Raw genomic sequence first — 17012 nt, 5'->3', positions numbered from 1 at the left:
GGTAGACATTTTTCTCTGCTACCTTTTCTGTTCTTACCATTGTGGAACCAGTATGTGTCAGGCATTGGCCTGCCAACAACTTTCAAATCAAATCGGGCAGTTTGCCCCTCAGAACATTTTATTGAGGAGGGCTTCATGACAAATACAGGTTTGTATAGTCTTTCAAGCTGAGTCTCGTCTGTTTCGTCAAATCGACGGGCAGGAGACTGTCGAGGAGATCGGCTGGAGGAACGCCCTGGGGAGCGGCTCAGAGAACGAGGAGATGTCGATCTGAGAAAGAAGCAGTGTCGTCATTTGACATGGCTGCAGTTAAACAAAACAAATTTTAATTTAAAAAATGCAATGGATAGAAGCTTTGAAAGCTTTCAACCTGATATTGTGTGCTTGTTAAAAGTGTGTGTATTATTAGTGTATTTTTAAAGCACCACTATTATTCTGCTAGTCACCGATATTGTCTGCCTTTTTTAAAAGCTAAGCTATAAGCCAAAACATCCAACGTCCAGTTCTCATGGCGATATGTGATTTTCTCAATTTATTTTTTAATTGTGCCATCATTAGATTACCTTATCCTCTGTACTGCTGGCTGTGGTGTGTATCTCTGCGGCGTTACAGCTTCGGATGGCTCCACATAAAGCTTTCCAGAGCTGACTGCATTTCCCTTCATGTTTGTGGCAAAAGCAGTGTACACGCCTTCATCCTCTGGCAGCACCACAGGCAGACGAAGACTGGCTCGCCCATCTTGAAGAACTTCAATTTGGTAACGCGCACCGGGCCTGATGCGCTGGCCATCTTTGTACCAGGCAATCTGGCACAAGATGACAGTAGTTCAACAAAGCTGCTATAAAACTGTGAGACTACAATGACTCGACAGAAAGCATGAAACATAGCTGTCAGATTTAAATGTTTCTCTTTACAGCAACGCTGGAATGGTATTCACAAAATAATAAATAAAGGCCAAAAACCTATATTTATTGGCTTATTATAAAGCATCACTCTGATATACCCAACTTTGGTTGAAAGTGAAAGTTGTTTCACTATATGAATGTGTTTCAATACCTTTGGCAGTGGTTTTCCAACCATCTTGCAGTGGAAAGTGACTCCCACTCCCTCCATAATCCTGTAGTTTTTCACTGGTGTGTCAAAGGCTGGCTGCACTGCCTCCTCATCTGCTATAGTCACTATCAGCTCTCCGTCCTCTACCACAAGCTCTTTGTAAGTGATTCTCATGATACACAGTTCGATCTTCTGTATTATCCTCTCCTCAAAGGCTGAAATGAGGAATTCCTGCAAAAATGATGGACATTAATTATGAACCGTAGATTGAGATCTGTTATCACAGCACTGCAAGTGTTTATAGCACAAGTACCGTTTCTGAGACGAAGCTCATCGGGGTTATTGTCCTCCTCTGTTCCAATTCATACTGACTCACGACCACAGAGGGTTCCTGAACCACTGATGTAGTCACTTCAGTTTTATATGTTACATCATGCTGCTTCATATGTGCTTCATATTCCTCTGTAAACACAGATACGGAGACGCAGATAAAGCCAGACACATCTTTTCAAAGTGATTTTTAACCCTTTAAGACCTACCATAGAACCAAGTCCGCCAGAGCTTATATTATATTTTTACATGCTGTAGTGCCATTTTTGGGAGCATTTCAAGTTGCTATACATCAATACAATCATTACAGCCTAAATTTTAATAATATGTCTGCATTAAGTGCATAGTAATTACATAAATTGCAAAAAAGTGCAATAAACTACAAAAAAATTGAAAATCGTTTTTGTTTTTTAACATATATTTCTAGTTAGAGAAATTTAAGAGGCTTATCCCTCAAAACTGTAAATACAAAAAAGTTGCACAAAATAGTTTCCCACCACAGGAAATTTATTTTGAGTGTCTTCATAGCAGCACCACAGGCAGACGAAGACTGGCTCGCCCATCTTGAAGAATTCCCTTCCCTTCCCTTCCCTTCATTGGCTTCCTGTTAAATCCAGAATTGAATTCAAAATCCTGCTCCTCACATACAAGGTCTTAAATAATTAGGCCCCATCTTATCTTAATGACCTTGTAGTACCATATTACCCTATTAGAGCACTTCGCTCCCACTCTGCAGGCCTACTTGTTGTTCCTAGAGTATTTAAAAGTAGAATGGGAGGCAGAGCCTTCAGTTTTCAGGCCCCTCTTCTGTGGAACCAGCTTCCAGTTTGGATTCGGGAGACAGACACTATCTCTACTTTTAAGATTAGGCTTAAAACTTTCCTTTTTGCTAAAGCATATAGTTAGGGCTGGACCAGGTGACCCTGAATCCTCCCTTAGTTATGCTGCAATAGATGTAGGCTGCCGGGGGATTCCCATGATGCATTGAGTTTTTCCTTTCCAGTCACCTTTCTCACTCACTATGTGTTAATAGACCTCTCTGTGTTGAATCATATCTGTTATTAACCTCTGTCTCTCTTCCACAGCATGTCTTTTATCCTGTCTTCCTTCTCTCACCCCAACCGGTCGCAGCAGATGGCCGCCCCTCCCTGAGCCTGGTTCTGCCGGAGGTTTCTTCCTGTTAAAAGGGAGTTTTTCCTTCCCACTGTCGCCAAAGTGCTTGCTCATAGGGGGTCATATGATTGTTGGGCTTTTCTCTGTATCTATGAAGCGCCTTGAGGCGACATTTGTTGTGATTTGGCGCTATATAAATAAAATTGAATTGAAATTGAATTGAATTGAATTGAATTGAATTGAATTGAATTCATAGTTTTATTTTTGAAATACACCAATTTTTATACACTGCAGGAAAAATGAAAATAAATATTATAATGCAAATTTGCAAAAAAGCAGCATATGCATCAAAATAAACTATTTCCAGCAGTGCAATATGAGTCCTAAGCATCCCAGAAACCACACAGAAAGTCATAAAGTCAAACATAACTTTTAAAAATACCAGTATAGGCTCATGAGGCCCTGATGGTAAAAAACTACATTTCTGCGAAAATGACGTCACTTCCGGTTTCGGGCAGGTCATGGCGGACATGCGATAGTTTGTGCTGATGGACGTAGGAAGTGTTATGAACAGCTGATCGGATCAGCAAAGCGTGTTTCTGGAATATTATGTTTTTGTTGCTGCAAGTGCTTTTTATGCAGTTTTTGCAAAGCTGTATGTGGAAGGAAACTGTGACCGAGGACAAGCTGATGGCATAAGATGTAAGTACAACTCCTCCGGTTGCAAAAAATATGCAAAAAATATGCATATGCATATGCAAAAAAAATTATTGCGCTAGCTTACGTGGTTGCAGCGCTACCGGGATTTAAAAATAGTTACGCAAAACAGAGCGTGCCCGCTCTGACCGGTTTTAAAGGGTTAAAGAAAGTTTTAAAAAACTGCAAAAAACGCAAAAAGGATGCCAGTACCTTCCTCCAACAGGCTGGTGGAAGCTGAAGCTTCTCCGTGGGGATTTTTAGCAAAGATGGAGTATTCTCCGGCATCGTCAGCAAAGGTCATCGAGATCTCCAGTTTACATTCTCCAGTTTCCTTGTAGGCAACTTTGTATCTGATAAGAAAACCAAAACAAGCTAGTTCCCCATCGTCACAGCATGATTTCAAGGCTCAATAACAAATTGTTCTATCTCTTTGGTTTGTCACTGCCATTACTTACAAAGTAAAGTGGATTTTTATTTAAAAAACAAAAAACGATGTGTTAGAGAGTGTACAACGTACAAAAGACAATGATAGCTAGCTCGAGTTAAGCAAAACCACAAAAAACATTGGCCGGTGATGTAAATATGTCTTTTCAAAGACACTAACCTGCTTTGCAATAACATGGTCATCAGAGGACCACTGTTAAAAGGACCTCATAAACAAAATATCTGAACTGCTAAATACAGGTAAGTTACCTACATGCTAATAAAGATCATTATCACAGTTGTGGTAATTATTAAGGTCTGATCCAGAACATTAAAAATATTGCAAACATTACAAAAAAGCTGACTCATAACGGAGCAGGACTATAACTGTCCCTGTTTGTTCCACAGATAGGAGATGAAATCAAAGAGAACAAATACTTATTTCACTCAGTGACATGCAAATCAATAGATTTCTGGTTGATATCTGTCTCTGTTCATTTCTTTGCAAGTCAGCAAACTCAGATATTCAGCAGGGGATCCATTTTTCCTGTATGTATTTTATAATCTGTATCACCTGTATCCAGTGGTAAGCAGCACGCCATTCTTCTTCCAGATAATGTGAGGTCTTGGATTTCCTCCAACCTGGCATTCAAACACAACACTGCCTCCCTCCACTAGCTTCTGCACAGTGGGTTTCTTGATGAAGAACGGAGCTGCAGGTTCTCCTGCGCTCAACTCTGTCACAGTCTGCAGCTTTGCTTCAGCTGCAACACTGAAGAGGAGCAATAGCTTTATCAATTCTGCAGCTTTGGATTCTTACATGACTATAAATCTGCAAAGAATGAATCTGACTTTTACAACTCACGTTTTTTCTTGTGTGATTGCAATTTCTGTGACAGCTGTTTCCTCTCTGCTTTCGATTTCTTCTGAAACTACAAGAGAAAGTGAAAGTCAAATTAGTTTGTATAAAACTTGATGATCTGTAGTTTCCCTGTCCTATGGTGTGCCACAAGGTTCTGTGCTGGGGCCCTTATTGATTTTAATATATCTACTTCCTCTCCAGCATATTTTGAGCCCCTTTGAGGACATTTGCTACCACTGCTATGCAGACGACATCCAGCTATATATATCTTTTAAACCTGAAGATGTTTCTAAGCTGCAGATTCTAAATGTGTGCTTAGAAACCATCAAAGGTTGGATGGCTGACAACTTCCTCCAACTTAATGAAGAAAAGACTGAAGTCCTTGTATGTGCTCCAGACAGACATGTACCTAACATAATGAATGCTCTTGGTCCTCTTTCAACATGTGTGAAATCGTCTATCAGGAACCTCGGGGTAACCTTTGATTCTGCTCTTACCCTGGATGTCCACGTCAAATCTCTGGTTCGGTCATGCTTCTATCATTTAAGAAACATTTCTAAATTGAGCCCCATTGAATCTCATACTGAACTGGAGATTGTTATTCATGCATTCATTTCATCACGATTGGACTACTGTAATTCACTGTTTACATGTCTAAACAAAAACTCCCTGGAGCGTCTGCAGATTGTCCAAAATGCTGCAGCAAGGCTGACAAAAACATCGAAATACTCTCATGTAACACCGTTGCTTATACAGCTGCACTGGCTCCCCGTTGAATTCAGAGTCCAATTTAAGATTCTGGTTCTGACATTTAAGGCTCTTCAAGAACAAGCACCAGCGTACATCATTGAACTCTTACAGCCCGATGCCCCTAGTAGGTCCCTGAGGTCTTGTGATCAGGGCCTACTTGTTATTCAGTAGACTGTGGAACTCTCTTCCTCAGAACTTAAGATCTGCAGACTCAGTGATTACTTTTAAAAAACAGCTAAAAACACATCTTTTTAAAATTGCATTTTGTTAACTTTTGACTGTATTTATTTTTTTACCTTGTAAAGCACTTTGTGATCTTTTATCTAGAAATGTGCTATATAAATAAAATTTTACTTACTTACTTACTTTAACATGTTTTAGCATGTCCACAACTTGGACATTTGATTCTGTTGTGTTCATCAATTTTCAAGTGTACCAGGTGACCGCAAAAATCCAGTTGTTTTTCTCCTCTACAGTATATTTATTTCCATACAGTATAGATACCTTTCACAAGCAGGTAGCAGGAGGTGCTCACAGTTCCTGCTTCATTGGTGGCAGAGCAGGTAAACCGGCCACTGTCTTCAGCAAATGCCTCACGGATAATCAGCCTGGCAAATCCGTGCTCGTAGCTGATCTGGAAGTCAATGGAGCTCTCGAGCTTGTAGTCCTCCCTGAACCAGATTATGACCGGGGAAGGGTGACCGCTGATTTTGCACTCCAAGGTCACTGACTCACCTTCGGTCACAGTCAGGTTCTTCAGTCCCTGAAATAGTCATAAAGACGTTTACAGGATGTACGGCAATTTTACATCACATTTATATTCTGAAGACAAAAAGGCCTAGGAGTAAATAGTGATCAGAATACGCTCTTTAACTCACACGTTAAAATGTCCTCATCTTGTAATATTGTCAAAATGAAAACTAGTTCATGCATTTGTTACTTCTAGGCCAGACTGATGTAATTCCTCATCAGGCTGTTGTATAAGCTCTGTTAAATGGTTAAAAATTGATCCTAAATGCTGTAGCGAGAGTACTACGGGAGAGAAAGAACGATCATATTTCTATAATATTATGTTGTGAATTGTTTTCATGTTCTCGTACATTATTGGGTTCACTTAGCAAAAAATGCAAAAATATATTATTCCTTACTAGGGATGGGTACCGGTATCCGGTGCCATGATGGCACCGGTTCTGACATAAACGGTAGCAACCAGACCAAAAAGCAGCGCACATTTCGGTGCTTTATTTCGGTGCTTTTTTTTCCTGAGCTGTGATACACTTTCTTCTTCCTTACATTTGTATTGGCTGTTGGCAATTGTGATACTGTCAAAGGAGGTAACACCTCAAATCCGATGAAACACCTGGCGATGCATAGCATTTTTTTTAAAGCCGAGAAATGCGTCGTATTTGATAGCTTGCTGCGAGACCTCACACCGAGCACATCTACTGCGGGTGTGGTGCCTGTTATCGACCCGGAGTTTGCAACATCCCCCAAAAACCCGAAGAGGAGAGTCCTGGCCCCTAGCCCTGCCAGTGTAGCAGAAATGATGAGGATGATGATGGCAGCAGCCGTTCTTCTCTGCGTGAGTAGCTTAATGTTGTCCGTGTGTAATTTACGTTGAGTAGGCTAACCACATTATTACATTAATGCATGTGAGGTGAACTAGCAAACACCATCATAGCTACATGCGGCTGTCTTCTTGTTTGATGGCAGATACTCCCTTCACCCTGGACAAAAAGGCTAAAATGACCAAAGAAAAAGTGGAAAACAGTTAAACATGAGAGGTTTTTGGACAAAGTTTGTTTATTTCCATTGTTTAAGCTGCTTCCAGCCAAGAGTGATGCCATATATGCCCCATAGCTGCAGAAAAGGCTAACATTGTTATCTTTTTACAAAAAAACAGCTGAACATGAGAGGTTTTTGGACCAATTTTGTGTTCTCCATTCTTTAAGCACCGGTTTGAGCACCGTTTAAGCACCGGCACCGTTTCAAAAGTACCGGTTTGGTACTGGTATCGGATAAAACCTAAATGATACCCATCCGTATTCCTTACATTGAATGTAAAATAGATACATTTGAATCACAAACTGTAATTATGTAGTATTATTATGAAAAGTTATGACAGGAAGAGCTTTAAATGTTCAGTGGCAGCACTTTGTACAAGTGAAATGATCAGTTTTCACTACAAAACATGTTACCTTACACTCATTGGGTCTTTCCTTTTGATAAAGTGTATGGTTAGGGCTGGGTCAGGTTTTCTCTCTGATATTTAAGGTACATTCTTGCCAACTAGCTCTTTATAAATAAGCAGAATTTAATTGGAAACAGGAAGCAGATAGGAAAATACTCACAGCAATAAGAGTGGGTGGAACAACAGGCTCCTGGGATCTTGTAGGCACTGCAGCCACCTCCTGCAGAAACCAACAAGACAACTTAAAAATTGTCCCCCAAAAAACAAAGTATGGGGTTCTGTTAGAATAAAGGGAGAAAACAGGTTAGAGTAGACAAAAAACATATAAAGAGGACAGAGGGATGAAGGTGAAGCAGCAAAGACAGGAATAAGAGGAGGAGGATTCTTCACGAGGCAGGTGAAAGGCAGCGTATCAGTTGCTGCTGCGTTAAGACAGGTAGAAGAACTCAGGTGAACATCCACACAGGATTAAGTTGAGGAACGATAGGATAGCAGTGAGGACATCAGACCAACCTGAGGCTCCCATTCCTCAAATTCTTCCTCACTAAACGCATAAGCGCCTCTGCTGTCAAGTTGAGTCTTATATCGCACATCTCTGAACGGTGATGGGAAGGGCTCAGGTATCACATGAACCTCCACCGCCGCCTGTCGAGACGGACTGGGAGATTTGACTGGCTTGATGATCTTTCTGGGGGTTGAAGGGGAGGATAGCTCTTTGTGCAGCGTAGCGATGGCAGAGCCAGCAAGGGACACCTGATCGGCCAATGAGAACAGCGTTAACCATCACACACAGATAGTGAGTCCAAATTCTGATGACAGCTGATTTAGATGGTTTTTCCACGAGGTGACTGCTTCATCTGTTCTACAGACTTCTACTCTGAACCAAAACACAAAGTCATATCTAAGAAAAAAAGAACAATGTGATCAGTGTTACTGTTATATAATAACCACAAACTATAGCTAGTGGATGTTATGATGGGGTAGTCCTCAAAAGAAACAAACGCTGTGGTAGGATGGATGATACTGTGAGGACGGGATCAAGGATTAGACTGAAGGAAAACTGTTAAGATGTTCACATTCAAATGAAGGTTTTGGGACGACGATGGCCTCAAGCTGTTCTTCTTACCTCATGTCTAGGTTCATGTTTAGGAACAGAAACTTTAGAAACTGTGAAATGTGGACCTGGGGGCTGGACGACACCAGTGTCCACACAGGAGAAGATTTCTGTTGTTCTCTGAATCTGGAGTAATCAACAGAGTGCGTTAGGATAGTTGATGCTCCGCATCATTAAAATGAGACGTAAGTAACTGAAGTCAGGGAACTCGTCCGACCTGAGAGACCTGGACTCTGTGCTGCTCTGCAGACACAGCAGGCTCAGTAGGAAGTGTTTTTGTTGCAATAACTTGTTTCTCTGCAGTCGCTGCCGCCTGTTGCTTTATCCTCAACTCCACATCCTCCTCTTCCTCTTTCCGACCACCCTCCCCATGCACAGGCTTGAGGACACGAGCAAGGTCAACAGCGGCCACCACTGTAGCCACTGCCTCAGCCTTTTTTTCTCCCTCATCCTGAAGACACAACAAGCAGCACACACATCTCAGAGAAGACTCCACCAAAAGCCTTAAGGACTGAAAAAAACACGACAAATAAAGCATCCGTAAAGTCACGCAACACAGAAGTGAAATATCACACAGTCGTCTATCCAAGATTCACAACTTGAGGTTCAGTATCTTGTCCAAGGATACTTGGCATGCAGATCGGAGCAGCCATGGATCAACTCATCATCCTTCCAGTTATTAGATGAGCTGATCTACCATCCTGATCTGCAGTCACCTAATGAACTAAATTAGAGATGCACCGATACCGATACTGGTATCGGGTATCGGGGCTGATACTGTAAAATGTGTGTGTACTCATACTCGTAAAAGTTGACCGATACCATGAACCGATACTAACTTATTTCATTAATCAGAGGGTGGCTGGTCATTTCTGTTGTAGTTTTTTAGATTGGCCACTAGGGGGCCAATTATTATTTTATTTATTATTTATTTAATAATAATTATTTTGTTTGTTTGTTTACAATATGGACACTCTGCAATAATTTAAAAGTTTATTTTATTCTCAAACCTAATTTGTATTCATTTTATTCCAAACAGAAGTGTTTATTTATTATTCTGAAAGCTCGAGACAGTGCCAATAGTTCAGTGATATTTTGTAAAATTACAATGTGGAGACTCTGCAATAATTTAACAGAAGTGCTTATTTTTCACTTGAAATTTTTTTGTGGTCATTTTTATTAAGATTTAATTTTTTATCGACAGGGAATATAATAAAATCTGTCTTCCAATTAATTGTATTTGTGTGTGTGTGTGTGTGTGTGTGTGTGGTAGAAGTATCGTTTTTTGTACTCTGTATCGGCAAGTACTCAGATCCAAGTATTGGTATCGTATCGGTTTGAAAAAATTGGTATCGTTGCATCCCTAAACTAAATGCATAAGGTAGCTGTGGGAAGACACAAACCCAGGGCACTGTCGCAGGAACTCTAGCCCTCAGTATGTGGGTCATTTTCTCAACAAGGTGACCAAACACTCTCTCTTTATCCTGAGCCAAAAACTTCTTATGTAAATGATGCAGTAATTTTAATAATTGTGATTTGTACAGCACTTTTTTGCCTGTAAAAAGTGCTCTACAAATAAACTTTTCTTATTTACTAGGATGTCAATAAACCTGCTGTGTATGGTTAAAATGGGACCTCCCTTTTTTCTCTTATCATTGCTGACTAGTGCAGCGTCTAAACTTTAACAGTCTTATTAAGAGTGGAGTCAGATTACCTCTTAGCTTTGAGGGGCAGATGTCTGTTGCACTGTAATTACCCTCGCTGTTCTACGTGCACTACATGTTTGTGTTTATCCATCTTTGTACTGCAAGGCCAGCTGTTCAGTCTCAACTCCTCCGGTCAGACTTTGTCTCGGAGCAACATACTACAAACTGCCCCTGATGCACCACGAAATGTGAATCAGTGAAAATGGTTTGTAATTTTAAGCTTTTTATATATGTGTGTGTGTGAATGTGTGGATGACTGAATGTAGTGTAAAGCACTTTGGGGTCCTTAGGGACAAATACAGGTCATTTACCATTCATGCCTACAAACTCAATTCTAAAAGATCTCACAGAAACGTCTTGTTTGCAAACTGATTTAGACTTTTTCAGCCACACCTTCTTAAAAAGAGCTTTGTTTTTTCTTTGGATTGAACATACATTTTTCAAAACTGACCCTTTTGCTGCCCAGAGCTTGATTGTTCCTGATATTATGAGTTCAATTCGATACATATGATTTTAAGGTTATGAGTGAATTCAAAACAGTAACAATGTCCGGAAGAGTCACGCTTTGGCAAACAGGATAATCACATTAGAAGCCACAGCTAATAACCAAGAAAGGACAAAGTTGCATTAAAAGAAAATAAAAGCAGAAGACAGAAAGAACAGAAAATAAATGCATGTTCACTTTACATCCAATACATCGGCACAGCTGGGCCCACATGTTCGCAACATAAAAGTTAGTGATGTGAGTTTAAAAAGCAAAACTAAAAACAGAGTATTTGTTCATTCTGTAGTCACAAACAAAACCCACTAACATGTCAGGTTGGACGTACTGATTGAGTTGAGTTAACCAGCATGCAGGCTGACCCGCTCTCACCTCTCTGGTGGCAGCCACCTGCTGCTCCCAGTGCTTCTCCATGTGAAGCTGAGTGGTGCTGCTGACAGCGGTCATGCTTGCCATGCTGGCCATGCTGGCCATGCTGGTATAGCTCGCTTCAGTCGCGTAGTCTCCCTGTTTCCAGGGCGGCAGAACCTCTGCAGAGGTAGACACCTGCAAGTAGACGAGGTTACGCTTTATCTAACACACATTCAAAAAATGAAGGTCTGAAAATTTTAACAGCAGTTGTTGTGTGTGTGCTTTGAGATCAAAGCCACTTTATGAACTAGTTTTCAAACTTTATTCATTGTGTTTTATTTTTCCTCTGTATCCTGATGTTACATGTGATCTCCTGCAGATTTTCATGTTGCCTCTAAAAATTGTTATTACTATTGCCAAATGCTGTAATTTACGGAGCCCCGCAGGGGACATGGGAGGGGAAAAAAAATTAAGACGGACTTTTGCGAGATCTCGCAAAAGTTTTAGAGGCATTCTTCGGAGGCCGCCAGCTTGAAACCGACCGGGAGGTCGAGGCACGATGTGCCGGGAAAGCGGTGTTCCTCCCAGCTGTAGTAGGTCTTGACCTCCCATTAGCTTCGAGCTAGTGGGTGTCAGATCTCCAAAAACGTCGGAGCACTTTTGCAAATATGTGATGTCTTGTAAACCGAGCAGGTATCTGACGTTTACACAACTACATTCACGCCTCAAAATATCTTAAAAGTGTATTTTGTGACCCAGAAAGAGTAATATTACAACTAAGTAGCTGCCGCCATTGTTGGAATTCAACTTTTGCGAGATCTCGAGTTTGTTTTGCGAGATCCTGAGATTGTTTTGCGAGATCCCGAGTTTGTTTTGCGAGATCCTGAGATTGTTTTGCGAGATCCCGAGTTTGTTTTGCGAGATCCTGAGATTGTTTTGCGAGATCCCGAGTTTGTTTTGCGAGATCTCGCAAAAGTTTTGCAAGATCCCGAGTTTGTTTTGCGAGATCCTGAGATTGTTTTGCGAGATCCCGAGTTTGTTTTGCGAGATCCTGAGATTGTTTTGCGAGATCCCGAGTTTGTTTTGCGAGATCTCGCAAAAGTTTTGCAAGATCCCGAGTTTGTTTTGCGAGATCCCGAGATTGTTTTGCGAGATCTCGCAAAAGTTTTGCAAGATCCCGAGTTTGTTTTGCGAGATCTCGCAAAACTTTTGCGAGATCCCGAGTTTGTTTTGCGAGATCTCGCAAAAGTTTTGCAAGATCCCGAGTTTGTTTTGCGAAATCCCGAGATTGTTTTGCGAGATCTCGCAAAAGTTTTGCAAGATCCCGAGTTTGTTTTGCGAGATCTCGCAAAACTTTTGCGAGATCCCGAGATTGTTTTGCGAGATCTCGCAAAAGTTTTGCGAGATCTCGCAAAACAAACTCGGGATCTTGCAAAACTTTTGCGAGATCCCGAGATTGTTTTGCGAGATCTCGCAAAAGTTTTGCGAGATCTCGCAAAAGTTTTGCGAGATCCCGAGTTTGTTTTGCAAGATCTCGCAAAACTTTTGCAAGATTCCGAGATTCTTTTGCGAGATCTCGCAAAAGTCCGTCTTAAATTTTTTTTCTCCCATGTCCCCTGCGGGGCTCCGTAGTAATTTCAGTTACATCATATATACATATATACTTTCTAACAGTAACTTACACCCTGCATCTCTGCAGGAAGACAAGAATAACAATACCAGAGAAAACAGGACTGTTCCATCAGTGATCAATAATATTTGTACAAAAACTAGGTGCTATTCAAAATTAGAGTCACTAATTGTGTTGCTACCCCACACCTGAAGATGGCGCCTAATACAGTTAAACACATGGAATATGCAGCATTTCATGGTTTTTTGGTATTTGCTGATGAGCAAACTGAAAAGCCAAACAAACCGAGACATGTACACTAAGTCACTGTTACAGCATCAAGTGAAAGTAGACTCCAGATAGCTGCTCTGACCTGTTTCCTGGTCATGATGGGAGACTTGACTGGTCGGATGGGAGAAACAGACAGTTTGGTGGATGGAGACACTGGTCTGTAGACAAGAACACGTAGGTCAGTCAGTTCATGTAGTCAATTTAGATGACCACCTGCCTGCACTGAGATCACACTTGCATACCTGACAGGTGTCGGTGTTGGCCCTTTCACATGTCTGACAGGCGAAGGGGACTGCTGACGTCCTGCCGTCACCTTGGAAACATAGGACGGCGGGGACTTGGAGGTCGGCTTTGGAGGAACCCGTGGGGGGGTTTTGTGAGCCAAATGCTGAGTGATCATTCCTTCTCCTACATGGATCTCCCTCTTAGTGGAGGCCTGGAAACTAGTCTCCACCTTCAAAAGGGGAAAATGTAATATTTATTAAGAAACGAGATATGAACATGACCTTTAAACACTAATTCCACACTCTGTTACTTTTTCATGTATTTTTTTAGCAGACTTTATGATCAATACTGTCGACAATCAGGCAGAAGTACCTGAATAATACTGGGAAATAAATATTTACTATTTAAGAACTAGGCTTTCTACTTTAATCAACTTAAACTCAGATGATTGTTCCCTAGAACACTCAGTCATCTCACCCTCTGTACTCTGCTCTGGGAAGCCGTTATTTGGGATGTGGAAACAGTCTTCAGTTTCTTAGCTGGCACAGCTTCCTCACCTGCAACAACAATAAAAATGAAAGTTTATTATGGTAAATTGTCATTTAACACATATAAAAACTGGAGTATTCAATTATTATGAGGATTATACGTCTCGACATAAAATATTTTGACCAAACTTGACGTATTTGAAGTGCTTACCCTGAACTAGCAATTCAGCAGTGGAGGTGGCCCGTCCGCTGTTGTTGGTGGCAGTCACAGAATATGTCCCAGAGTCCTCTGGGAAGGCTTCAGCGATCAACAAAGTGTACAGGTCTCCATCTTGGAGGATCCTGAAGTCGGCCGAGCTCTGAATCTCGGCCCCTTCTCTGTAGAACTTAACGGCTGGTGTTGGGATTCCTGCCACTCGCACATCCAGCCTCACCTGGCTGCCTTGTCTCACTGTTAAACTCTGAAGTCTTTGAAGGAAATTTGGAGGCGCCGTCTCCACTGCAGAGATAGAAGATTAGCTTGATTTTAATGCTGACCAAGCAGTAACCTAACTCAAAGCACCAAAGACTAATAAACAAAAAGGAAGAGTTCTAATCTGGTAACTGCAGTTTGCATCCATTTCTGTGCAGATAACAAATCTGCTATAACGACATGATGCTGTCGTGTCAGTGTCCAAATCACCTGCTATCTCATGAAAAACTGAAAAATGGAAAGAAATTGAAAACAAAAGTGTCTCTGTGTACATAATAAAATGAGTCCTGATGTCTTTTATATTATCGTTAATAAATTAAAATCAATGATTCAGACCTCAGTGGGTTTAAGTTTGTCTTTATGCAATGATATGCTGCAACAGCTGCATCTATACTGAGTTTATCACTGGATTAAGTTACAGGACGTCCCCCCCCCCAAAGACCAGCAGGACACATTTAGACTGGCACTAACCCACAGAGAGTTCAAGGTTCTCATCTAAGATTCACTTTACTGTAGTGTAGATGTAGCAACATTAATTATTAGTTTTTGGATGTATTTGTGCCTCTGTTGCTTTTGATGGTATTCCTTTATAATGCTGCTGTACTGATACTGCCGTTGGTTTATACATTCAGCAACGAGCAAACAAGCAAACTGCAAACTGATAATGGAGATGATGGAGAGTTGTATTAGAAACAGAGATGGGCAGTAACGTGTTACAACGCGTTACTGTAATCTGATTACTTTTTTCAGGTAACGAGTAAAGTAAGGGATTACTATCGCAAAAACGGTAATTAGATTACCGTTACTTTCCCGTAGGAACGCTGCGTTACTGCGTTACTAAAACCGTGATTTTTTGCGAGAATGTCTCATGACAGTGACGTAAGCGAGTGCGACGTTCGTGACAACAGCTGTGTGCAGATCAACAATGGATCATATATCGAGTGCAGAGAGAGTATGAGCGTGCAGCGTTTAAAGCGTGGAAGTACTGACCTTACTTTGAGTTTGATTCCATAAAAAGTGACAAAAACATTAGTGTCCGTTGTGCGTGGGAAGAAAACTTCTTTTTACAGCAAAAAAACCCCTAAACTTCCAAACAAGCACCGAGTAGCTACGACGTAATGGGAAACTCACAGAGAAACTCGTGGATTCTTCCACTGACCGCGGCACACCTGCACCAGGGTAACCCTCCGCCTACCCCACTCCTGCTTTACAGGTGAAAATAGAGCAACAGGACCGCTAGTCTTTGACTTTATTTATTTTCTGCTGTGTTTTACTTGCATCTATTTGAAAGACTGAGTGTAAACACACAAAATATTTTATTTTATGTGCTGGAATGTGCAGAAAATAGGTTTAAATATTAAACTAATTTCTTCCAGTCAGAGAATGTTGCAGATAATTAAATTTTTGCTTGATGCATAAAGTTAAAAGATTAAAACGAATAAAACAAGTTTTAAAAAGATACTTTTCCATTTGATTACATTTTGTATGATGATTATGTAGAAAAAGTAGAATTGGGCTGAAAGATCTATCACTTTATCACCTATTCAGGTTGTAAATCGTGTTTTTAAAAAGTAACTAAGTAACTAAGTAATTAATTACTTTTAAAAATAAGTAATCAGTAAAGTAACGGGATTACCTTTTGGGGGAAGTAATCGGTAATTAGTTACTGATTACTTTTTTCAAGTAACTTGACCAACACTGATTAGAAAGGTAAGGTATAAGAAATGAATGAATTAAATCACGTTGTTCTTGGGCTTTTGCATTTACACGGTTTTAGAAAACTTGGCCTGTTGGACCTTGAGGTTGAGTTCTGAGAGCAAACCCTTCTTTCACAAATGTTTGTAGAAGCAGCCTGAATGCTATAGGAGCCAGGGACTGTGTAAGTGATTGGAACACCTGGATTCAGTGATTTGAATGGGAAAATACTTCAGTGTATGTTTCCTGTGTTTTCCCAGGTCACCTGCTCTCACCTGTAACCAGGAGTTCAGCGGTGCTTGTGGCTTGTCCAGCTCCGTTCGTGGCTCTAACAGAAAACCGTCCGCTGTGTGCAGCCGTCACAGCGGGAATCCTCAGAACAGCGCGGCCATCGCTGAACAAGATCTGTATACCTGGCAGAGTGGTGGTGGAAAGAACCTGGCCATCGCGGAACCAGCTCACCTCGGGAACTGGAGAACCTGTGGACGACAGAACAGTGCTATTTTGAAGCGGTCGGGGAATATTTGACAGTCACAAATGGTCGGGTTCAGTCTGGAAGCTGTCTTACCACTAATTTGAGCCTCAAACGTCGCGGCACTACCCTCAAGTGCCACGACGCTCTGTAGCGGCTGTGTGAATGTCGGCGCTTGTGTTGACATGTTGGCTGGCACCCTACACACAAATAAGACAAAGACAGTCAGTGGACACGTTGAACAACATCAACAAATTAGTGCAGCATAAAATGAAACGTCCTTTCAAAGAAATATCAGTATCGCTCCACATCGTGCTCGGAAGTGGACATCAGGAGTCAGTCCAGAGAGATAATAAGGTCTACTCTATAAGACTCCAGTTCAGCTCAGCAGTTTTCAGCCTCTAACTATTGTTGAGAGACCTTTGTTTTTAGCTTTTTACAGTTTGGGAGAAAATTACGGAGTCGTCTTTAACCCATCAAAAAATAGCCAGCCATGTTTATTAACCCCTATAAACAAAATCCACAAGTGTATTTATTTTTTGCTATATCATGTTGTGTATGATATTTTGTTCTATATTTATTATATATTTTTATCGCATGTCATATATTGGGTGTTTTTGGCAACTTTTTGGTAACAACAATGTTAATTTTAGACAGAAAAAAAGA

General features: G+C 41.0%; 1 protein-coding gene across 1 annotated transcript in view; it reads right to left on the bottom strand.

Moving 5' to 3' along the window:
• Positions 1-17012, bottom strand: part of LOC102793719 (titin-like) — a 220477-nt gene that overhangs the window by 198452 nt on the left and 5013 nt on the right. The window contains exons 2-20 of the mRNA XM_087852940.1: positions 16443-16546; positions 16150-16353; positions 13919-14206; positions 13697-13776; positions 13237-13448; positions 13077-13152; positions 11116-11289; positions 8753-8986; positions 8548-8661; positions 7935-8174; positions 7582-7641; positions 5735-5993; positions 4484-4550; positions 4193-4390; positions 3406-3545; positions 1367-1515; positions 1057-1284; positions 564-805; positions 38-270 (exon numbers count right to left, since the gene is read on the bottom strand). Coding sequence (XP_087709066.1) covers positions 38-270; positions 564-805; positions 1057-1284; positions 1367-1515; positions 3406-3545; positions 4193-4390; positions 4484-4550; positions 5735-5993; positions 7582-7641; positions 7935-8174; positions 8548-8661; positions 8753-8986; positions 11116-11289; positions 13077-13152; positions 13237-13448; positions 13697-13776; positions 13919-14206; positions 16150-16353; positions 16443-16533 — 3289 coding nt within the window. The 5' untranslated portion in view covers positions 16534-16546. The remainder of the gene's footprint in view (positions 1-37; positions 271-563; positions 806-1056; positions 1285-1366; positions 1516-3405; positions 3546-4192; positions 4391-4483; positions 4551-5734; positions 5994-7581; positions 7642-7934; positions 8175-8547; positions 8662-8752; positions 8987-11115; positions 11290-13076; positions 13153-13236; positions 13449-13696; positions 13777-13918; positions 14207-16149; positions 16354-16442; positions 16547-17012) is intronic.

Source organism: Neolamprologus brichardi, chromosome 16 (genome assembly GCF_056152115.1).
Source record: "Neolamprologus brichardi isolate AB-2024 chromosome 16, ASM5615211v1, whole genome shotgun sequence".
Lineage (NCBI taxonomy): Eukaryota > Metazoa > Chordata > Actinopteri > Cichliformes > Cichlidae > Neolamprologus > Neolamprologus brichardi.
The sequence above is the reverse complement of the archived record's forward strand: the minus strand, read 5'-3'. Positions and strand labels throughout refer to the sequence as shown.